General features: G+C 41.4%; 1 protein-coding gene across 3 annotated transcripts in view; it reads left to right on the top strand.

Annotated features, from left to right (window-relative positions):
• DSCAM (DS cell adhesion molecule) overlaps window positions 1-24,919 on the top strand; it is a 434,764-nt gene that overhangs the window by 267,893 nt on the left and 141,952 nt on the right. For all 3 annotated transcript variants that reach the window (XM_048290724.1, XM_048290735.1, XM_048290723.1), the window contains exons 7-10: window positions 798-1,094; window positions 1,909-2,184; window positions 14,321-14,599; window positions 24,081-24,200. In XM_048290724.1, the coding sequence (XP_048146681.1) occupies window positions 798-1,094; window positions 1,909-2,184; window positions 14,321-14,599; window positions 24,081-24,200 (972 nt within the window). The remainder of the gene's footprint in view (window positions 1-797; window positions 1,095-1,908; window positions 2,185-14,320; window positions 14,600-24,080; window positions 24,201-24,919) is intronic.

Here is a 24,919-nt window from a genome sequence, read left to right on the forward strand (position 1 = left end):
AACCTCCTAACTAATACCAGGGTGTCAGCACTCTTAAATGTTACCCCACTGAACACTCTGGAGAGGTGTTCAGTGCATCCTGCTCCCTGCTTACAACGTTTCTGTGCCCACCCATTTTCTTTATTCATTTGTCTGGTAGAGGCTGAGTATTTTGGGAGACAGCTCACAAGATAAAGCATCTGAATGCTCTCAATCAGAGAAATATTTCTCTGTAGCACAAAATGACCACAGAAAGAAATTGGCATCACTGCTATTGCTGGCAATGTGTATTCAGAAAAGCTTAATTTAATACTTTCCTAAATGGGGCATTGTGTGTCAGGACTAAACTGCTGTGTGAAATCAGCCTACGCAAGTTGTGCCTGGATCTTGGCAACAGGATTCAGCCTTAACTTCTCAAAGAGCTAAAATCTACCAGGAGAAGAGAATGTCCACATGTGTTGAAGTTTTGCTGTGTGTCTTTTATAATGAACTGCATATGGTTTTAAAACTTTACTGCAGGAACCCGGCAGTTCATAGAGATGCCTGATCCATCTATTCAAGTGTTTTTCCTACAGCAGAGCCACTACCAGGTTTCTCAGAAGATGAAAAAGAAACTTGCCATAAGCAAAGGGTCATTTAAGTCCTCTACTGGCATAATTTTTCTTTTTTCATTCTCAATAATTAGGGTGACATCCTGGAAAAAAATTGTTTGTGTTGCTTCTAAAAAAGATCTTGGCTCATGGGATATAGTCCAGGATAGAGGGGACAAGCTTTATACCATGTAAGCACTGTTTTCCTGCTTTTCTTTCCCTCGGCAGACGGAACTCCCAAAATCATCTCTGCCTTCAGCGAGAAGGTGGTGAGCCCAGGAGAGCCAGTGTCCCTCATGTGCAACGTGAAGGGGACTCCCCTGCCCACGATCACCTGGACACTGGACGAGGATCCCATCGTGAAGGACGGCAGCCACCGGATCAGCCAGATCATCACATCTGAGGGCAACGTGGTCAGTTACCTGAACATCTCCAACACTCAGGTCCGGGACGGGGGCGTTTATCGCTGCACTGCCAACAACTCTGCGGGAGTCATCCTGTACCAGGCTCGAATAAACGTAAGAGGTGCTTGTCAAATCAGCTCCTCAAAAAAAACACACATTACTCATTGTAGTGGAGAAGAAGATTGTTGCATGTGATGAGATGATTCTTGGAATGCCAAAAAACCAACTTACTGTTTTTTCCTCTCCTTTTCTCCCCCGCTCTCTTTCCCCACCCTGCCTCTCCAGCCCCATCTAGAAAGTGTATGGTATGGTTAAATGTTGGAAGAACCCTTTGGCTTGTGTCCTTTAGTCTATTTTTCCTATACTCATCTTTAATAGTTCACAGTCTCTTTGCTTTAATCCTGCTGTGCATGTTCTGTTTTTCTTTTCCTTTCCTCCTTTACTTGTCCAACATCCATTGTAATTATTCATGTATACAGAACTTTAGCTTGAATTTCCAGCTCTACATGGCATAATACCCATCCTCATGGTATTATACTTTATATACATAGCAAACAAAAAAGCTAACTGTGTCAGTGTTCTCATGTGTAACAGGATTCTAGCTTCGTATCAGTGTTAGTATTTCACATTAATTAAATCACACTCAGCCTTTTAATTTGTAACGCAGCAAAGATTTTATCAGGCAAGTGTTGGATAACAGATATATACTCCCACATAATTAGTATGGATGCTGCAGGGTAAGGAAAAACTAGAGCATACAAAGATTAGGGAAACTGCTTAAGTAGCTCTTAAAAGGAAAAATCTGTCAAATGCTAAAGAAGTGTGGTGTGAGCCGCATCCGTTAACATTTGTATATCCAGAAATAATTCAGACATTCCCTCGAGCAAACATGCCTTTAAATTGTCTTCAAGAGTTTCTTTCTTTTGCCTTCTCAGGGCCAGCGAGCATTCGGCCGATGAAGAACATCACAGCCATCGCTGGGCGGGACACCTACATCCACTGCCGCGTCATTGGGTACCCCTACTACTCCATCAAGTGGTACAAGAACTCCAACCTGCTCCCCTTCAACCATCGCCAAGTGGCGTTCGAGAACAACGGAACGCTGAAGCTCTCGGACGTGCAGAAGGAGGTGGACGAGGGCGAGTACACCTGCAACGTCCTGGTCCAGCCCCAGCTGTCCACCAGCCAGAGTGTGCATGTGACAGTGAAAGGTGAGGACAGCTGGGAAAAGCAGAGCCCGGCTAATTCCTGGGTCATCTGTGGGGTTGCACACGTAGGATTGTCCTGGCAGTCGGATAATGAGCGCTTGAGGAGGTTAATCCAGATTTGTGTTTATTTTTAATGATGACGCAGAGCTAATCAGTCATTGTGTCTTGTTCTCGCCTGACTTTTACCCTCCTCGGCTCAACTGGCAAAATATTACCTTGTTGTTGTTGTTGCCTCTAAGTGGGGGAGTGGCAGCTCAAGTTCTCTTTGAGCACTTTTCTCTACAACTAAATCAGAAAATTAATGGTTTGTCGCCTATGTTCCACTGGTGACTGTTTCTCTACTGGATAACAAAGTTCAAATTTTCATTTAGCCAGTGACTTCCCAGCTTTTAAAACATGAGATGAGAATTTTAATGTCTGTATTTTTGCCACTAAGCAGAGACAGGAACTAAAAGCATTAACCTTGCTTTCCTCTTATTAAGTGATTATCTATCTGAGTGCTCTTCATGCTTAGGAAGGTAACACTTTAAATAAATGTGACTTGAAATTCTAATAGGATGCTTCAAATCTATTCAAATAGTCCAAAATAAGGATGTTCAGATGGCCCTGAAAGACTTCAGCAACAGATTGAGAATAGGAATTTTTTAGCATTGTGTCCTTACTGTTCTGACATTGGCAATGTTCAGACCTATTCATGAGGATACAAAGGACAGAAGACGTGATTGCAGTAGCACCTAGTTTTGAGCAATGGGGCCACTGAATACTGCACTTCATGTGAGCGTGTAGGAAGAATTGGGGTATAATTTCACTGTTCCTGAAGTTATTGGAAACTTTTCCTGGGCTTTTTTTTTTGGAGGGAGAGGAGAAGAAGGAAGGGAGGTTGAATCTTGTATCCATTCTCAGATAAGATGCAGAGAGCAGTAAGGTAAAATGACTTTGTTATAGACATCTGATCTCTTAACTTCCTTCTGCTCAGTTAGTTTTGCCCTTAGCAGTCTGGAGGGATGCAATTTCTATTTTTTTTTTTTCAAGAGTTTAGGGGATTAGCTTTAAGCCATGAGCAATTTGGACTTTGAAAGGCAAGACATTTCACACACCTGAGACCATCAGGGACACTGGTCACAAGCTGTGGCATAAAAAGCTACTGTCACCTTTGGTTTTCATGTGTGTTGTGCCTTGCTTAACATTATAATGATATTACAGATCTGTTGATAGAGTTTAGGAACTGAATGACAAATCAGTCACTATGCTTCTGCTACACTAACAGGCCACCATGGAAATTCTGGTGGAGAGAGCTGCCTCTTAAATGATACCATTTTTCAAATGACTGTCAAAATGAAAATAGCCAGACAAAACATATCCAACTGTCTATCCTTGCAGCTCAGGCATTGAGATCAAAACAGTACTAGTCACTATAGCCATTATCTCAGGTGTAATACTGCTTTTTCTTCCTAGGTTACAGTTTCCAAATTGACAATTCCTCCCCCAGAAAGCAGATTGCCAGCTCTATCAATTTGGATTGAGCCGTAATTTTGTCAATGATTTTACTTTCTTGATGGTGTTCTGCTGCGCCTCTGGATATTCAGCTGCTGGTCAGAAATCTCAAACTGTGACTAAAGATACCCTGCATAACTTTGACAGACATGCAGCACATTTGAGGAGTGACAGAGGGCTGAGCTGTCTCTGTGATCACAGAATCACAGAATGGCTTGGGTTGGAAGAGACCTTAAAAATCACCTTACTCCAGCCCCTGCCATGGGCAGGGACACCTCCCACTAGACCAGTTTGCTCCAAGCCTTGACGAGACACTGTAATTTGAAAACAAGGTTAATAGCCTGACCTCATCTGCTAAGCCCAAAATGTCACAGGTGAGGTTTTTAGGTCAGACCTGAACATTTCTCAATGTTTTGCTGTTGTAGCTTGAGGTCAGAAGTGCCACAGTGGATTTTATTTAACATATTAGTGGGGAGTCAAAAGTGGCCTGGTGCTTTAAAATATTATTGTGTGTGCTACCTTTTCATTTTATAGATTCCAGAGTTAATGGCTTGAGTTTTTAAGCACTTTTATTTGCTACCAAAAAAATACAAAATATGGCCCAGCTTGCGTAGAGATTAAAAGCACTCTGAAATATGACACTGTAAGGGCAGTTAATATCGGTGCTTAAATATCCTTATTTACAGTTCAGCTTCTCCTACCATCAGAACAACTATTTTTTCTAGAGAGAAACAGAGGGAGAATTATTGTCCATCTTCAACATCACAAGCCCTTTGCTTTGCTCTCAATTCTGCTACAAGCTTCCTGGGTGACCTCGAACCAGTCACCTGAAGGGTGATTCAGAATAGAAGACACTTGATGAACTGTTACTTATTGGGGTTTTTTTCCCTCCATGTTCTGTTTGGAGGGCTTAAATTATTAATTTCCTCATGAGTTTATCATCTCCATTGTATCAAAATGTTTCAGAAACAATGTGTTCATTTTCAAAAGCCACGTGGGTCACCAGGAAAAAATGTCAATAAGGCACAGACTGAACTCAAAAATATCCACAATTTTTTTGTATGTTCAATTTCAGAAACTTACAGCTTAATTTTTCCAGTTCACCTGCCATTATGTAGCATTTATATGTTCAAAGCTCTGCTCCCATTGAAATGAAGTTGCTCCTGAGAGTTCTGTTTCCTCCTTCAGAGCAGTCACGTCACCCAGCTTAGCAACCCCATGGGAAGGACAGACTTAAGTAATTTAATTAGCTTTATCTGGCAGATCTGTGGCAAAAGTAAATTCAGAATTTGGCTCTATGGGGCAGCATTTATCTGCATTAGGCAAACAACTGGTTTTCAAAGTTGGCAGCTCTCGGCCACATTTACTTTTCACTTTCTAGATCCTCCAGTATGGGAAGCATCCTGATTCTGTCTTGGATGAAGACTTTCTTAAACCAGCATTTAAATAAAAACCCTCAACACCATGAGCATGTCATCAAATACAAGAGTGCTGTCCACTCTTAAATTTGAGGTTTACAAACATCCAAATGAAAGTGAAATCATACTTCAGAAATCATGATAAGGTCACAGATAGGAGAACAGAACTTTTCTTGGCAATAATTTTAAATGAACTCCTGGCTGCCAGAGAACCTGAGTGGGGCTTTCAGAGCCTTGCTGTGCATCCTCCCACCTGGCAGGCTCTGGGAACACCAAAAGCTTGGGATCTGGGCACTTCTGTGCTATTTGACCTTAGATCCTCTACTTTTTTTCCCTGCTGAACAGAAGAATCAATGAGACACCACATGAAATCCGTTGTCCCATTTTTTAGAAAAAACTGCTGCCCTTGTCTGCAGACTCCAGCTAACTCTGTCCCACAGAAATGTGGCTTGTCATTCCTTCCCTGCCCTTTCCCCCCAGACCTCGCCTGCCCCTTGTCTCTGTCCCAAAGTCTGGATTTGGAAGGCAGCAGTCCCCTGAGCTGGCTGCTGGGAGCTGAGTGGATGAGCTGGCAGGAAAACATGCAGGTTTCTGCTTGGCAGATATAACTCCCATGGAACCGTGCCTGAGGCCTAACAGAGCTTTTTTGGAAATCGAGCCATCTTGGCATTATTTTTTTTGTATTTAGACAAATGATTTGGCCAGTTCTGAGTTCTGACAAAAAGCCAGGAAAACTCCCCACCCTGCAATGCTCAAGTAACAGAGGGAGATTACAACTGTACTTACACACTTAATTTCTGTATTCCATACCTGCTGACCACTCACCTTTGCAACTTCAATAACACCTTTTCAGCATATTTTGCTTTGGCCTATGTTAAGGCTAAAGTTGGCTATGTTTGGCTATGTTTTTCGCTTTGTTTTTGTAAAGTAAACTGACCCCCTTTCCCCTCCCTCCTGCAAAGTGGGAACAGAAGTTACTGACGTCATCAGAAGTAATTGAGATAAGCCTTGCTAAGGATACTGCACAGGTCCTTGCCAAGAACAGAATTATTCTTAGCAGCACCAGTTTTTGCTCTGTGTTCAGCCCAGCTCTCGTGGTTTGCCAGAGGGGTTTGGATACATTTGCCAACGGCAGAGCACTGTTGAAGTCAGAGATCTTAAGGAGAATAAGATTCTGTAGAAGATGCAGGTTTTCTGTTCATTCCTTCTCAGAATGACCCATCCGCCTCAGTTTTCTCCAGCTCATCCTTGCCCAAGTCCTGGCTCTTCTCCTCTGGGTCCCAAAACCAATCTGAACTCAAAGTCTTTGTCATCTCAGTTCTCATTTCCACACTGCCTTGTTCTCAAGACTCGAAACTGCCCTTTCCCTTTGGATACCCCAACATTTTTCCCAGCCTCCAGTTTCAGTCTTCTCTGCCAGCCTTCAAGTTCAAGCACCAGAGTGACAAATCTGCCCTGATTTCTGGAATCCCACCAGACTGCACCTGCCCCAGTGGCTGGAACTGACTCAGCCACTGAAGGTAGAGCTAGGATGTGTTCAGTTCTGCTTGGACCCTGTTTGTCACTGGAAAATGTCCTCTCAGGATATGATCATGAGGGGGTTTTGTTTATTTACTGACTTGGTTTTGCTCAGACTGCAAATTTGGGCACTGTTGTGATGACTTTTTATAGGGATAGCAAGAACATCTGAGGCTGGTGCCATCACCTGACCTTGAAATCCATGCTTCTAAATCCATGGGGCAGGTGGGACTTCTCAGGTTCTCACAATACCTTTTTTTTTGTTTGTTTGAGGTTTACCATGTCTCAGTTTTCCCCCTCTCCCACCTTATTCTTGGAAATGGCCAAGAATTGTAGCTGAAACCTTCCAGCTGAAATGACTCAGACTGAGGCAGACACCTGGCCTGGAAAACTGGTACCCAAACAAAAGTCAAACTGCAAGCAAATGAAAATAGTCTTATCATGGGAAGTGTTGGCAAACAAAGAAAGGAGTTATATTACCATGCTATCTCTAATTTTCGTATTTCCATTGGAAAAAACCCCACATTAAAGTGGAAAAATATTAAAATAATAGCAGCATCTCTTCTACAGTGTTTGAGTCGATCTCAGAGCATTTTAAGAACAAGAGTGAGTTATTATCTCCATTTTTTTATTATGTAATTTATAGTAATAGTTTTCCCAGCTACAGTAAAAGCCATCAGTAGTAAGTGATTATTTTCTTGTCATCAGGCTCATGGGACACATTCTCATGTAAACAGTCTGCTGCTATTCACACTTCTCCAACAGGAATTAATTGAAAAAGAAGCCCCTGAGAGGGAAGGGTTCAGCATCATTAAAATAAAATGTGTGGTGTTCAAAAGGGCTGTTTCTGATCTTGCAGAGCTTATGTATTTCATTGATTTAGAAGAGTTCTTGTTGCCTTATATAAAGTGAGTACCTCACCTGTTGTGAACCACGAGAAGGAGTTGTACCAGCCTTGCTTCATGTTAGAATACAAGCAAACCAAACAGGGGCTACTTCCAAATAACTTCATGTTGCAACTGTTTGAATAGGTTCTCTCATCTTTCCTGGGAAGTGTTTAGCTTTTTCTAATATCTGAAATAGTATTGGTGAATTTGCATTGCAGATCAGTTCAGGGAGGGATGGTTTAGGTAGTGAAAAATACGCAGACACAAAAGGGAAAAAACATCAGGAGAAATCTTTGCAGGGTTCTTGGGACTGTGGTGCATTCTGTCATCAACCAATCTGCTAATCTGTGCATGCTCCAGCCTGGAAGCCTGGATTATGGCAAATGGGAGTTCACCTTCGTGTATATATCTCAGATCTTATCTGTCCTACTGACTGACTTTGCCAATAGATTGAGTCAGAAAAAACTTCTGGCCTTGACATCTTTCAGATATTTCTTTCATTATATCACTTTGACCTTTTTCCCACTCCTCCATGCTATATGGGTTTGGATCCCTTCAAACTTGTCACAACTTCCTTGGGAAGAAATGCTCAGATCTCTGGAAGTGACTGAAGTTGTCACGTACAGGAATCACACCAGGGCCGTGTGGTCAGAGTGAATGAGAATGTGCCATTGTGCAAAATATCCTGGAAAATGCACTTGGAAATTCCTCTCAGGTCACATAATGGGCATAGGGAGTAGTTTTGGGGAGCAAGTGGTGGCAGAGCCTGATTTAAAGGAATGTGCACTTTGATAGGGATGTCTCCAGTGTGTCTAACCTGTAGAAGTTCCTGAAGATAAGACTGAAATAGGCTGATATTCTTGACAGATCTGTGTAAATTTTTTTTGCCATTCAACATACAGCAGCTCAAGGTTAGCCTTGCATTAAAATACCTGACTTATATTCTTTAAAATCCCACAAGTGTCATGTGGACAATGCTGTCACGTCTTACTTTGCACCAGTACACTCCTAATACAACTTCTGTAATTACTTCACTTCTGACAGTGCAGAAAATGGTCACCCAAAAATGTCTGTTAAAGCTGTTTCACCCTATGCCAGTCTTCATGGTGAGGAATTAATATGTACAAATCTAAAACTTTTCACTTAAATCTAAATTTAACCTCCCTGGGTTTGTGCACAGCCTTACAGCTTTCAAACCCAATTTATGTCTGTGTATGGATGTTTTTATTTACGATTTATGCAAACAATGTGAAATGAGCCTTAATACTTCAGTAAGTGTCTCAGTTAAAGAGGTCAAGAGCATCTGTATATTATGTATTGGTTTATCAAAAGCTGTCCCTCTTCTCTCTCTTACCATGCAGATTTATTTACTAAAGATTTGGAAGAAGGCATGTTCTCACTCTTTTTTGCGTTTATTTTGTCAATTATATTTTAATTGCTTCCTTACATATTCATTAAAATTGCTATTAACATTTTAAGCACTTTATTGCACCAATTTAGCATGAGCTATTAGCAGTGTGTGTGTTAGGACATGTAGTAAATACAGAAAGCAAGACTGTGATAGTGCAGGTCTGGATCATGCTGGCCTAATTTTAAATCAATGTATGTAATACATAGCTTGCAAAAAACCCTACAGTATCAACCCAGTGGAAAGAGAAGGGTGCTATAAAATCCGCTGCTTATGCACAGTCCTGGGATGAAGGTGAAAAGAAGACTAGTGTGGAACCAAACAACTCAAGGTAATGATTTTCAGAGACAAAGATCATTCTGTTAAAGCCCTCTCTCATCTCAATCCAGAACTTTTGGCTCCAGTGATTCAGTTGGTCTCGACTTTGCACAGTGATACCTGAGGACAAAGATCACTTTAGATCAGGTAGGGGCTGAGAAAGGGCAATAGCTCTGGAGCAGGTTCCAAAAGTGAGGCCTTTAATCAGGAGGCACTTTACCAATGAAGGTAACAGCTTGTTGCATGAATACACTCCTGCAGCTGCTTCTTCTTATCTTATTTGTGACAGAGAAAAATAGATAGCAAATGCATCCCCTTGGGCAGGGAACTGAGCTCCCCACCACCCCAGGTTTGCAGGGTGTCTCATTATGGTAAGGGCTTGCACTTTTCCCCTCACAAAGGAGGCTGAAAGGAGGTGGTTCCAGAGATGGATGAGACGTGACATAAAAGCACTTTTGGTTTCTACACAACATTTTGAACCCTCTTTCCTTGTGGAGAAGCTCCCACTACAGCATCAGGCAGCCTGTGAGCGTTGGGTGGCAGGAAAGCGAAGTGGGGACTGTGATGACTGCGAAAACTTAAAAGTTGCTAGACCATGGCTAAGGTTTGTGCAGAGACAAAATAATTTTGGCTTTTTCACTCCCAGTGCATGAAATCTGGGGTCACATGGCTGCCCTAAGAGACTGCATAGCTTGGTAGTTATTATTTTGCATCAGCCCTAAATATTCATTGCCAAAAGTATTTTATATTGTAGACACAGCCCCTGCAACAGTGCTGTTGCAAGAAAATCCATCAGGGAACTGTTTATGATGATAAAGCAGGGGATGACTTCCATTTTGCTGTGCAGAACACCATGTTCAGCAGGCTGCTGCAGGAAACAGGAGATCTGCAGGATACTCTCTCTGAGTGAATCATCTCAGCAGCTCCTCCCAGCGCAACTGCCATGGAAGGGAGGGCAAGAAATTAAGGATGTTCCTCTGCTAATGGAGAGCAGCGTGGAAGCCCTCCTTGCCCTCTTTTCCAGCAGTCCCCCAGAGGTACAGAAGACCTTGCTAGGGCACAAAAACATAATTTAAATCTTCCTGTATTAGCACTAATGAGGCTGGCCCATGCTCCTCTTTTTAAATAGACACTTAATTCAAGGTCTCATCAATAAAGCATTCCCAGGACACAGCACGTGGTGGCATGAAGCAGAGATTTTCCCTCTTCTGCCCATTGTGTGTAGAGAAAGAAACATCCCTTCCATGTACACAAGCACACAGACTATTCTCTCTGTAGTTAAGATGAACAATTTATACATAAACTAGCATAATTTCACCAAAAATCCAATACAAGCTCTGAAATGTGGTGAAACTAAAGCTGCGTATAGGCAAGGAAAACACATAAACACACCTTGAAGTATTTTAAACAGATTTTAAATACATCTGTACTACTGAAAACTTTCTCTCTCAAAGTACTATATACACTTCTTATCTTTTTAGTGCTGCTTGGCAATGGTAGAGCTTTAGTTTGAGAAAAACCCTCCACATGTTGGTTAATCAAGATTGATATTTTCTTCTGTCAAGCATATGTCTCAACTTTTTACTGCAGGTATCAATACAAATGAAAACTTCAACATTTCAGAAATTATTTGCCAGATTTCATAATATATTTTTAATAAATGCTATTTTTTGTGGTCATTTCTTTCTTCAAATGAGCAGAAAGAAAGTTTATCTCCTATGATAGCTCACCAGAAACTTCCTTTATCAACCCAAACTGGTGAATACTGTAGTTGAAAAACATTCTTCAATACTTCAAAGTTTTTGCAAGACTATTCACTTTCTTCTAAGTACTGATTTTAAATTACACACTGGCTTTTAAAATAAGCTCCTTGTCAGGACTGCAAGCTGGTGCAGGTTGAATATACATTATATTTTATGAAGCAGAAATGTTGGTTTCCTCTGTATCTTAAAAACCTGAGTAGAAGGAAAACGTGCTGCCTATAAATATTTTAGCCAATTTCTGAAATACTCTGCAGGCTGCTACTTATATTTTAGAGCTGGTAAATGCAGCCTTGCAAATCAATGTTTTCTGAAAAACACTTCAATGTCACCTAATGATCTTGCTCCCTGTTTTCTTCATCAGGGAGATGGAGAGTGAAGATGCACATTATAATCCTTGGGCAACATTTTGTCTGACTTTTGATATCGTTTTGTCTGTGAAAGATTGGCTCAAATTTGTTACACGCTCAGCAGAAAATACAGAAGCAATTTTCCACCCTGTTGTGAATTTTAGCATATTTTTCAGTAATGATGTCTGAGAATAAGAGCAGTCTTTGGGCAGAAATGTGCTGGGCAGCATGGTGAGGGAGGGACTTGGCACTTGGCTGGTATTTGCACTCATCAAGGGGAAAGTTTATGGCAAAACCTTTTGAAAGACACATTCAGTTAATTCCTCATTCCCTTTTATACTATGAACTGCTTGTCAATAAATGGTAAGAGAAATTCAACCTTTTTCTGCTGATGTACAAAGAATCTGAGCAGTCTCATGTGAATGAATTAGCTGGACTAAAGAAATTTGAAGAGACAGGCTCACTTTGTGACAGCAAAAATCCCCAAGTGAACAAGCAGGTAATTTCCAGTGCTCAAAGTTCAAATAAACACAGTAATTTATACCAACTTCCTTTTTTCTCTATGCCTGATCTACCAGATTTTCAGAATGCCACAGGACAGGTTTTAGCAGCTAGAGAGATGGTAGCCAGGAAAAAGTCTTACAGCCTATGAGCAAAATGGATGGCAGCGGCACTTTTCCCAAACACAGACAGTGAGACACTCCTGGGAAATCCAGTGAAGGCCTGGAAGGATGAATGGTGTTATCCTGTCCCTGATGTCACCTCTCTGTGGCAGCTGAGCATGGTCATAACCTCTCCTCATGAAATGGCACCATGGCTGTGCTGGCAACTGTGGAGTTAATACCAGATTTGTGTCAGCCTCTTGCACCATGAGGTGCATGTGCACAAGCATTTGAACATGGCTTTGAGCAAGGCCTTAGTCCTTTGGGACTTTGTAATCATGGAATTATAGATCACAGAATGGCTTGGGTTGGAAGGGACCTTAAAGCCCATCCAGCTCCACCCCTGCCATGGGCAGGGACACCTCCCACTGTCCCAGGCTGCTCCCAGCCCCAATGTCCAGCCTGGCCTTGGGCACTGCCAGGGATCCAGGGGCAGCCCCAGCTGCTCTGGGCACCCTGTGCCAGGGCCTGCCCACCCTGCCAGGGAACAATTCCTGCCCAATCTCCCATCCAGCCCTGCCCTCTGGCACTGGGAAGCCATTCCCTGGCTCCTGGCCCTCCATGCCTTGGGAATTGTCTCTCTCCAGCTTTCCTGCAGCTCCTTCAGGCCCTGCAAGGCCACACTGAGCTCAGCCCAAAGCTTCTCCTCTCCAGGCTGAACAATCCCAGCTCTCGCAGCCTTTCCTCCCAGCAGAGCTGCTCCATCCCTCTGCTCATCCTGGTGCCTCCTCTGGCCTCTCTCCAGCAGCTCCACGTCCTCCCTGTGCTGGGCTCCAGGGCTGGGGCAGCTCTGCAGGTGGGGTCTCACCTGAGCACAGGGGCACAGGGGCAGAATCACCTCCCTTGACCTGCTGGCCATGCTTGATAAACTTTCTTACTCCTGATGGAGGACCCAACATATGGATCAAAGGAAATGCTTGGAGCTGGCACAGTGGTCACCAATACTTGTCCCTGCATCCCAGAAACAGGACAGTGGCAGAGGAGGAAAAGTGCTGTTCGGGAAGTCCATGGGCATACACTGCAACCACTTGAGAGATTTTTTTTCTGCTTCAACTCTGGGGAAACCGCAACCTTATAATTTCTGAAGGGAAAAAGGACAAGAGAAATACAATTAGATAAAGACACCAACTTCATTTTCTTCTGGAGCTCAAACATATAGATCACTATAAATGTTCTGCTCTGGGTATCCTTCCATCTCTCCTGTTCAAATGTAGTACAGATGATGTGTAATTGATCTCCCAAGCACTCCTATCTGAGGTGCATAACCTCTAGGAACCTTCTCTTTTGATAAATGAGTATTTGAGTACTGCTTGCAAAGTTGGTTGTGCAGCCCTTTCAGGAGTGATAGATAAAAACCTGCCTGAGATCAATGCCCTGGCTGTTTGAATGCTCCCCTGAGAAGGGCAGAAGATTTTGATTCCTTCATCTGGACAAGTAGTTGAGTCTCAATTTACCAATCTTTTAGTAAACATTCCAACCACAACCCAAAGAAAACAAGGCAGCCCCATTATTGTTCTATGTTTATTTAATCTAACTGGCTGTTTCTTTTTTTTAATTAAAAATACCTGAAAACAAAATGATTTTAAGAAGTAGAATTCTTTACTTTGGCAGAAAATAAGGCAAATTCATTCATGGTTTTTTTGGTTCATCCAGAGAGTAATATGGGGAAAAAAGAAAAGAAAAGAAAAAAAAGATCTTCCAGGCCAAATATGCTTAGCAGGAATTAAATGCCAGCTTGAACATTTGTGCCTTGTACCATCCCTTTGATCAGAAATAAGTTTTACCTTAATTTGCTGTCCTACAAGTACTGTACATGTCTCTCCCTTCCTGCAATCTTAATGAGAATTGTGACTTGAAACACTAAGAAAAGAGTGCTAGAAGCAGTCAAGGAAGCTCACATTCCCTTTCATCACATCCCAGAAGCAGAGCTGGAGCCTCTTCTAGGTCTATGTCATGACCCTAAGCAAGGCCCTTGCACCAGACCTTGAAAGCTGCTGAGTTCTTCCTGGCAATGTCACTGCTGGCAGCCCTGGAGAGGCTCGAGCTGGTGGTGGGGAGATTTCTGGAAGAGGGGCTTGATCCTCTTGCAAGGGTCTGCCAGTGAAGTCAGGTGTCTCTAGAAGCCCTGCTTGTCATCTCTGCTTATGCACTGGGTAGCCAAGAAATGAAAAGGTATTTTCAAAAATGTGGTTTTTCCTGCTGAGCAATGCTTTACAGCTGTTGGAGGTGTAAATCCTGCACATTCCACACTGCACATCTGCCCCGTTACGTTCTTTTCCAAAGCAAGGCCTTCAACAGCTCCCTCTTTCCCTCTCTTTTTGCAGTCCCACCTTTCATCCAGCCTTTCGAGTTCCCACGCTTCTCCATCGGGCAGAGGGTCTTCATCCCCTGCGTGGTGGTCTCGGGGGACCTGCCCATCACCATCACCTGGCAGAAGGACGGCCGGCCCATCCCCGCCAGCCTCGGGGTCACCATCGACAACATCGACTTCACCAGCTCCTTGAGGATCTCCAACCTCTCGCTGCTGCACAACGGGAACTATACCTGCATAGCCAGGAATGATGCAGCAGCTGTGGAGCACCAAAGCCAATTAATCGTGAGAGGTGAGGAGGTGTAATTACTTTGAAGGGCGCTAATTAAGCGGGATTCATCAGTATTTTGCAATGACAGCTCTTTGATGGGAAGTGTAAAAAATATGGTAATCCCTGTCTTCATGACAGAGAGCACACAGAGCAGTGAGGCACAGAAAATGATATGGTTTTCCTATCTAAAAGTCTTGAAACTAATCAAAAACCCTGGAGTGTATGGGGTGGGTGGGGGAGCCTCAGGAGTGACTTCCTGGAAAATTTTGTGATTGGGATAAAGCCTTTGAAACAGTAGCAAATTATTCTCTGCTATTGTTTTAGTCTGATTAGACACATTTTTTATTTAGACTGCTCTCTCCTACAACATTATGTATGTAAAAAAGCAGAACATTGATGTTGAGTTCATGGGGAAAAGACTCTCTGATGTTACCTTGCTCTTTTCCTGATCTGTGTTTATTATGCAATTAGCAGGATTCATGCACTCATGATGACTTCACAACATTTTGCCTTGAAATAGATATTTGAAATGAATTTACATTCAGTAAGCAAACATTTTATGTGGAAAAGACCTTTCTAGTGACACCTTAGCCAAGGTACCTAGAAATTATACCTTATGATGTATTTTCAAACTTAACGTACACAACTTCAACAAAAGCACATGACTTCCTTTTCTTTCTTGCAGTTTTTCAAAGTGTTTCAAATTTTCATTTTTAAAATATCAGTGTCAGACTCTTCCCTCTCCACCATCCCATTCTTGCTACCAAGCCACAGGGCTCCTCAGAGAAGGAGGGCACACAGAGTAATCCGACAAGGAACCTCAGTAATTTCTGCCTACTGCAGGTCACTACATTTTATATTCCCTTCTGTAAGTTTGCCAAGATAAACCTTAAAATCTTAAGGGGGCTTTTGCAGTCTTTCCCAGGGGTTTTTCCCACCCCAAAATCTGAAGAACGCTTTTAAGTCAAATGTTCCCAGTGTCCGAATGCTATGCTTAAGGAATTATTCCCTAGTTTTCTAATATGCTTACTTTTTTTACGCTAGTACTCCCAAAACTCAGTGACAAACAGATCCATTACTTTTCCACTAGTTTTGATATAAATATTTCATTATTTTCTTTTAATTTCACTGATTTTAATCTTAGTTAAAATTATTCAGTACAGGTGTTTATTACTTTCCTCATTTATTTAGTTATTCTTAAAAGAAGTAATCTAATTAAATGCATGCCTTTTATTATTCCTTTCTTAAGTTCTGCTAGATTTTAATCCTATTCCTCATTCTAATAATGAGAATTTTTCCTCACCTTCTCTTTTGCTGGAGAAGGGAAGATTGAAAACCTCACATCACTGTCTGTGTGTGCCCTGCTCAGAAATGCTGCATCTAAAGCCAGCTGGGATTTTTCCTGATTTTCAGCTGTTATTCAGCTCTGGAAGTGATGGGAATGAATCTGCAGCTTCTCTGTGTGGGTTCCTACAGGCATTTCTCATGCCCAGGATGGTTTTACCATCTGAGAACAGGTTCTCTGCAACCACTGTCTGTCCCTGCCAGCACTGAGACCCACGAGTGTAGGGATTTCTGCTCTTTGTAGGGATTTCTGTTCTGTCCCCCACTGATGGGGACATGCCCTGCCTTGCCCTCACTTCTCCTGGTTTTTCCTGAGCTGCACTTTCCCTGCCTCCTGCTGTCTGTGGGTAATTCCTCCCCTGAACTCTGTTCCCTGGACACGTCTGCCTACTGCTGCCTTTTCAGGCATTAATCAGTTTTCCCTTCCTGCACAGCAGAAGAGTTTTGGGGAGCCCTTCACATGTCCCTGATCCCAAACAGCTCCATTTTCACCTTCACTTCCCCCTCGTGTGCTTTCTGCTCTAATTACACCTCCTGGGGAGGGTTCTGTCTTCATAAATCCATGGGCATGATAGAGGAGAGCTTTTCACTCTTTTGCCCAAGGACTTGGAGAAGAATTCTGGATCCTGCAATTTTTTAGGAGGTTATGAAGGCTACATCATTTTTCCCCCTTGCTTATCTTTCTGCCCAGCTGATGCTCTGCAGAGCTTCCTTAAATCCTCTCCTCTCTCCTCTCTCTCGCTGTCACTTTAAATGATAATGTTTTAATCAGTTTTTGATATGCATCTGAGATAATAGCTCTCAGAGGAAAAGGGGAAAATACAATATCATGTTTGACCTGAAATCTCTGCCAAAAACCCTACCCTGGCCTCTTTCCCTCACACTGAACTTCTTCAGCTGCCTCATTGCACAAAGGTCAGAATTCAAACAGGCACCAGAGGGTCACTGTGATCACTTCTCCTCTGCATCCAACCTGACCTGTACACATTTAAATTAAGATTTGTTTTCCTGCTGCCTTTTTATTCTTCAGGCTTTCTGATCCCTCCTCATCTTTTTTATTCATAGGTGCTGTAAAACTGAAACATATATTTTTCTAAATTAAGTGGTTTATCTCCAAATACTGGGAGAAGTGGTGCTTTAACTCCTCTTGTTTCTAATCCCCATTGTTTGAGGGTTTCTCAGAAGTGTGCTTTAAACTTAAAAGTTGGCTATCCTAAATGCTGGAAGATGTGTTCTGGGAATACCTTATTTATGTGCACAAGGTGCATTTTGATATGAGAGCAGACAGTGAGTGGGAAAGGAAAATTAAGTGAAATATGACTGTTAACCCACACAATTCCTTTTTCCTTATCTAGACTGTCCTTGTATTCATTTCAAAAGTAGACATTAAAACAGTGCAGGCCATCATGTTTCCAAAAGAATTGGTAATCCACATCGTTTTACAATACATGGGTAGAACTAGAAGTAGAATCTAAAGACAATACATTCCTAAGGTGAATGAAGAAGGCCAACTGCTCATGGCTTCATTTGAATTACTAGTGAATACACAAACTTCTGCAGATTCCATACACAAACATAAATTCATCACCTTTCAGCTTCAGGTATTTTTTTCCTCAACATTTTCTATCAGATCACATAGATCTGACATTTTTTATCATTCTATATTCCTGTGAAGTTTTAAGTCTGTTAAATAGATTTCCTATATTCTTCCTACAAATATTATTTTTCATATCTAAGCTGCACTGCCATTTTGCCAGGGGTGTTAAATGGCAAAAGGAAAAAGAGCACTGGTTTCTTAAACTCTGTGGGCACTTCATAGCAAATCTTCACAATTCCAATTATTTTGTGCTTTATAAAAGCAACCAAGTGGTGATGAGGAGCCCTAAAAACACATGGCCAGCAAGGCTGGATTTTCCCTGTCTTAAATATCAGAGGAAGATGATGGCCAGCTTCCACAGCATCACACAGGAGATGGAAGGCACCAGCTGAGAGAAAGTGAGACAATAAAGCTCTGGAGCATCCGGGTAAGAAGATCTCAGGGCGATCTCATTTCTCTCTGCCACGAGTTCCTTGGTCAGAACCTAGAAATGAGACAGAGGCAAATGCTCTGGACATGGCGCTGTCAGTGCTTGCCTCCACAAATTATTGGCCAATTTTAGACTAACTGGAAGAGGGGAAAACACCTCCAGTGGAGCTGAAAGCCTCCAAACTTCATATTAAGAGATGATTGGTAAGAAACACTGGGTGTAACACCAGAGAATCTAAATAGGCAAAACCTTCTGCCAACACAAGAAATGTTCCAATGGGATCTCTTCTCAAACATGAGATACAAATCCACAGAGAAGCAGGCTTGATTAGTCCCAATGTTTATGGAATATCTGTTAAAAGCTCATTAATTAGCCACTGGGAGAAGCCTGCCCTGTTCACTGCATTTAGGGGCTTCAGGTAGGAAGTGAAGGTGAGTGAAAACAGGGCTTTCCTTCTCTAAATCGTGTGCTCTTCCAGATCCTGGACTGCAGATCCTCTGGAAATGCATTAAAAACTTGGCAGCTAAAAGGGCTTCTCAAAACCTCATCTATTATTATTATTATTATTATTATTATTATTATTACTATTTTGATGATTTCATTTCTTGGCACACTCTTGGTTTGCTAGTCATGCTATTAAGAAAAAGGAAAGGATAGGATCCTGTCATGAGAGCCATAGATAGAAATTAGGAAAATATCTTCTCTGTCAACTACTTAAATCATCACGACGAATTAATCAAGACTTTACTCATTAAGGCTGTCTTCTAAAGGGTGACTAAAAATCTATATACACTTTATCATGTGTTATTCATTTCTGTAGAGTTTTCTAAAATGAAGTACTTATGAAATAAAAAGCAGTGAAAGGAATTCTAATGGGTAAGCAAAAAGAAAAAGCTGATAAATGTATTATGAGTTCAAAATTTTTCTGATACTACCAGAAAAGGGAATTCAAAGATAGTAATGGATGCATAAATCATGATTTCATATCTGCTGTTAGTGAACACATCGTAAGTTAAAATTGAGATAAGGTCTTTAGAGACCTAATAACCCCCCATAATGCATTTAGAGCATTAAATATGTTTTCATTTTGCACTTTCCAGCAAATGAATATCATTAGATAGTTAGGCACCCAATGAGGAGCCCCTAATTTTTCCAAAGAGTAAGAGAGTTTCACCTTCTTTGTCGTGTTTGGTGCTAGGGTGATGCAGCAAAAGGAGTTTGGGACAGAAAAGCAGGGAGGGAAGGTTTAAGGTCAGAGCTGGTGTCAAAACCCATTGACTTTCTTTGCTGCTATGTACATTGTGGCTTTGAAGATGACTCCTAAAAGGTTCACTTATTTAATGTTCTCATTAGACAAACCTGGTCAACACAAACCACTAGACACGGTCTCATTTTGCAAAAGTACGTCTTTTTTCTTGAACTGCAGAGCAAATGGTTTCACTAACCAGCTAAATCGACCCCTTAGGTCCAATGACCAAATTTAATAACTGTTCATCTTTGCTAAAGTACAGTGTTTAATGATCTCATTCATTAATACATCAATGGTTGCTTTGGCTGATTAAATTTCTTCCATCATTTTGACAGTGTGATCTAAATGTGAAGTACAAATATTCCATGTGAAAATGAAACATTGCATTCCAGGCCAATGTCGTAGATTATTTCTTAACTCACTGCAGTAGCCCACCAGAGGAGCTCGGGTTAGGAGCCTTCAGAATTGCTCTCCAGAGTGACTCACTGATCACTGTGCTTGGGAGCCAGGAGTGCTTGCATGGATTTGAAGTCTGGAAAGGAATGAGTGAGTTTGGCATCTGATCCCTGGTACAGTCAGAAGGGATTCTTGGATTTACACAGAGCAAACTCAAATCAGGGAGCTGATGTGGGACCATGGGGATCTCAGGGTTAACAAGGCCAAGGGCTGGTGCTGCACCTGGGTCAGGGCAATCCCCGGGATCGATCCAGGCCGGGGATGAGCAGATGGAACAATCCTGGGAGAAGGATTTGGGGGTGCTGGTGGATCCTGTTCTGATTGCTCTCATCCTTTGTTTTCCCTCAGTGAGAGCCTGAGACTGCTAATCATAATATTGACTGAAAATACTTTTTTTAGTAAAAAAAGTTCAGCCCTTTGAGTTCAGCCATTGAAGAGTTTGCATCTGTCAACTTATGGCTCTTACCCTGAACAATTCAACAGCTCCTTTCTCATCACACACCTGTGGGCTGCATTAAACGAGAGCCTACCAGAAACTCACTGTTAAAGCAATTTTAAATGCCCTCCTTTCCAGGCTCAAGGAACTGTGCTGCTGAGACAAGGAAGATGATAAAAGTAGAACTGTTCAGTCACATTCATGAGCTATTTCAGAGCGTTTCACTTCTAAAGGAGCAGAGGAGTCTCACACCTTTACAACTAAAGAGAGAGGAGAACTGATTGTTTACTTTCTTCTATTAACTCAAATATATCAGACAAATTAACCTCGGTTAAATTCTTGCTAAGCATATTTTCTTTAAGGGCTAATGACCTGAGAGATAATGAAAAAGTGAATGTAGGTTTGTCATCTAAAGCTAAGTATCAAAATCTAGATCAAGTGTTTAACAGCACTGTGTTCTGAACTATGGCAGCACATAGCACAGAACAAGTTATTGAATTGAAATGAAATTGAGAAGCAAATGAGCAAGGAGGAAGAAAAATGTAAAGGTCTGCTCTGTTTGCTTTTTAATCATTTATATAAGAAGAAAAATCCCGTGGCTTTACCTAGACAGCAATACAGAAACAATTGAAAGGTCATTGAATGAGTAATTTTATTTTGCTGTAGCATCTCCTCTGATTTCTATTGTCAGTCTTAAAACTAAGTGTCAAGGGTTTGCATCTTCAAAACCAGAGCAGCAGTTGGCATTTTCATAAGCAGTCCTAAAGGAAGGCCAAAGCTTTACTGAACATGGAAACTGTTTCTATTGCTGAGTGTGGGCTGAGTTTTTTCAAGTAAGTTTGGTTTATGGATCCAAACAAGGAAATTTTCTGATTTCTAACCATACACCTGGTCCTGGAGCTACAGAGAAAAAATTAATTTCTGCAGTTACTATTCTAGTATTGTTCTCTGTTGAAAATAATAATTAAAATTGAGAATATCAAGGATGTCTGAGCAAAAACTTATGTTTCCATATATACCCAAAATACCATGATATCAAGGCGATGAAAAGCCCTGTTCAGAGCTTGTCAGCATTAAAGGCACCACACATCAAGGATATCTCTGTGAGTTCTTAAAAGATATGGAAGAATGTGGCAGAATTTCCATTGAAATGCTGAAACAATATTTCCACTTGGCTTCCATTCTTTTTTTTTCTATATATATATGCCCAGTGGGGTTACACAAAAAGTGTATTTTAGCAGGTAACTTTAATGCAAATAGTATTTTAAGGAGTGATTGCATTTTTTCTGTACTAAGAAATCTTGCTTAACTTTTTCCAGAACTTTCTGCATATGTCTGCTCATTTAATATAAGAAATTATTTCCTGAAAAAATTAGCACTACTTGCTGGTGTCATCCGTAGGAAATGAAGAATATAAAACACTGTTTTTCAAAGAGAAGGGAAATAAAACAAATTACAGAAGTTTCGTCTTGGAAGACAGATTTTAAAAGACGTTCTAGTCTTCACACTCTTCAGTGGTAGAGAAGGACAGTAATTATCAGTCACTCCATTGCATCTTTTGTAATCATTCACCTGTAGGAATGGTAGGTTCATGTTTTGCGTTGGTTTTTTCTCTCTCTTTATGGATAAGCAGCTTGTAATTGATTTTTCAGAAGCTGCGAACACAAATTTACTCACAGCTACCGAGGTGAAACAAGCTGATGCCACCGTGCCAAGTCGTAGGAAATCAAATCTATTTGTGCAACTAACTGTGCTTTTCACCTGCCTTGGAAAACACCTCATTGTGTGTTTGGGGATACAAGGAGCACAGAACAGTGAGAAAGGAGCTACTGAAGCAAATGTCTTCTATAAGTAGATAATTAGAACAGGGTGGGTGATTGCCCAGAGCTGTTGCTGCTGGGATTTCATGTTTGATGTTTACCTATAGTGAATTAATGTAACCTGCAATAAATGTTTGTCAGCGTGGTGGCCATTTGGAAAGCCAAAGCGTTTGTCAGCAGTAAATATATTTTCTAGCACAGAGGTATCTCTTGCCTCTGACACTGTTGGTTCCTTCTGTTTCTTGTAGCCACGTTCCAAACAGCTTTTCAGTAGTTAGGCAATAAACAGCTTTGCATTTTGGCTATAGGATTCAGTGAGGAAAAAGTCCAGTTAAGGGGATTATTTGCCCTCCAGAGCATTGTTGTCTTTTTTTAAAAAACAGCTCTATCTATGAATGTGGAAAGAGAAAATCAGAGGGGAGTCTGGATTGTGGAGGCCCAGGGAGGAAGGCTCAAGCTGCTGTGAGGAAGGGTCTTTGAACCTGCAGAGAGAATGTCCACAGACCTTCAACTCCAACACTGGCAGCTCCAGTTTGTCCTTTAGGAAAACTTAGGATGCTCTGGCACCACGAGAGCTGTTTGCATGAATTACAATAGTGTTTATAAGGAAAAAAACTTGAGGGTCATATATTAGAACATTGGTGCTTCTGCTGTGTTTCTGCTGCACAGATTTTCTCAATGGATAATTAGTCCCATATTCATGGACATTAATAACTATTTCAGGCCCCAGGGAAAATATTTACAGTACTGAGGTCCCCCTCTGTGCTCCCTTGCATTTTCTTGTGCTACAACCTTCTGCCAGACTTCCTTCCTTCATTTCTGGCACTTCTGGAGAGGCAGCTCATGGAGTGGATCAGAGCAAGGGTGGATGGTTGGGTCTTTTGTTCTGTCTTCCTCAATTTTCAGACAAAGTCAGCACTGCCTGGAGAATCCATGAGGCTTCAAATTTTGCAGTGGGATGAGGAGAGCAAGGAACTATTAGGATTTCTCCTGTGCTGCCTTAGATCTCAGTGTGTTGCTGAACTCAAGTTAAAAAAACCAAATTTATTTGAGATGAAAAAAATCTGTCACATGTTCAGTCACTCTCTGTGGCCCTGTGAGAAATGACAAAATGAAAAACATGTAGGATAAAGACACAATTAGTTTACTTCTGTTTTTTTCTTGGATATTTACACCTTCATGTTCTGAACCAAAGAACAGGAGGTCAACAAAATTCTATGACCTTAACTGACCTTAATACAACCATTAAACACTTCTAATATTCAATTTTTTTGTGGGATTTTCCACAATCTTCACAGCTTTCAGCCTCTTTTTCATGTTTTTGTCAAATGTGTAGGTTTTAGTGAGACTTTGACATTTAGAATTAGGCTTTCATGGCAAATTGCTGGACTTAACATTGTCACAAGGGGTTTTCTTCACTGGGTACCTGTATTTGGAATATGTACAGCTTTTCCTTGAGACAAGCAGCTCTTATTTTATTTATGTATAAATAAGTATGTGTGGAAGGCTCACTGCAGTGGTTTTATGCTGCTTTGGGATAAGTTTAATAATATGTGTACATTGATGCACTGAAACAAGACTTCTCCTTGTCAACTTAATTCAAGCAAATTGGGTTGAACCTCTCTCTGGCTGTTTGGAAAGCAAAGTCCCATCAGAAGTTATGGTTCAGACAGCTTCATTTTAATATTAAGTGATTTGATGGTATTAAAAGCATTATTTGCTAAGGTTATTTGTACTAAATAATTTAATTTTTTTTTTTCTAAAGCTTGCTAGTTCAATGGTATAAAAAGCAAACACAGAAAAAAGTTGTTCTTAGACCTCTGACAAATCCACCTTTGGTAGAAAGCATTTCTTTTCTGTCCACAATAACATGATTTTTCTATTACTCCATTTTTAACCTCTCCCATGGAGACATCTTATAAACTTATTTTGGTATCCTGTAAAGGCCAGTGTTTTTGTCATGCCTGGCAAGAAACGCATCGAGATTGTGCACAGAAAGTGAATTGTCTGCTACGACCGAGCTTAGTGTGTTACTGGATCAGCAAAAAACTGGTTTTAATTTTTGCTTTTTGCATGAAATGTTACAACTGTGTGTGTGACTGCTGTGCCATTTTGAGATACCCAGTAAATTGCCCGAATTCTCATGGCTCCCTCTGCTCCCTTCCCACAGTGCCCCCCAGGTTTGTGGTCCAGCCCAGCGACCAGGACGGGATCTACGGAAAAGCCGTCATCCTCAACTGCTCTGCCGAGGGTTATCCTGTTCCAACCATTGTCTGGAAGTACTCAAAAGGTAGGATTGAGTGGTGACCACTGGGGACAGGCTAATTCTGGCTTAATAACATCCCACTCACTTGTAAGTTGCTGTTTTAATCTTCAAATTGCCAGGTAGTGGCAGGGTGCGTACCAGTCACATTTTATAGCTCATAAATCATCTCCCCAAGCAAAGAGCTGGCCACTGTCCCACACAAGGCTGAGCTGGATGGACTTTTGCTCTGCCCTGGAGATCCTGGCTGTGCCTGTGAGGTGGTTTCAGCTGTGGCCTCAGCAGGTGAGGGATGAAAGGAATGGCTGGGAGAAAAGAGACACAGCTTTAATTGAAACAACCTCAGCACAAGGCTCACTGGCAGCATTTGGCTGATTTTTTTTTCCCTCCTTCAAAATTCGTGATAACATGGCCAATCACGTCTTTTCAGCAAAGAAGGAAGGTCAGGTAGCATTACCATCAGCAGCAATTCAGTATGCACTTTACATAATGCTTTAACATTTTCTTCTCGAGTAACAGAGCATTAAAAGTGGCCCACTTGACCTTCAGTAACCATAGGAAATCGACAGCTTTTTAATTAAAATGTGCTACCTGGTAGATTGCACCTCCTGGCCAGTTGTCTTCTGATAAGTTTTAGCAAAAAAACCACATTCTCCAAACTCTGTACCCAATCTAAACGAATTTACCCTTTTAAAATCAAAATGAGGTGCTGTTGAGAAGAAATCTTTATGTAATGCTTCATGTCA

The sequence above is a fragment of the Corvus hawaiiensis genome, chromosome 2, assembly GCF_020740725.1.
Source record: "Corvus hawaiiensis isolate bCorHaw1 chromosome 2, bCorHaw1.pri.cur, whole genome shotgun sequence".
NCBI lineage: Eukaryota > Metazoa > Chordata > Aves > Passeriformes > Corvidae > Corvus > Corvus hawaiiensis.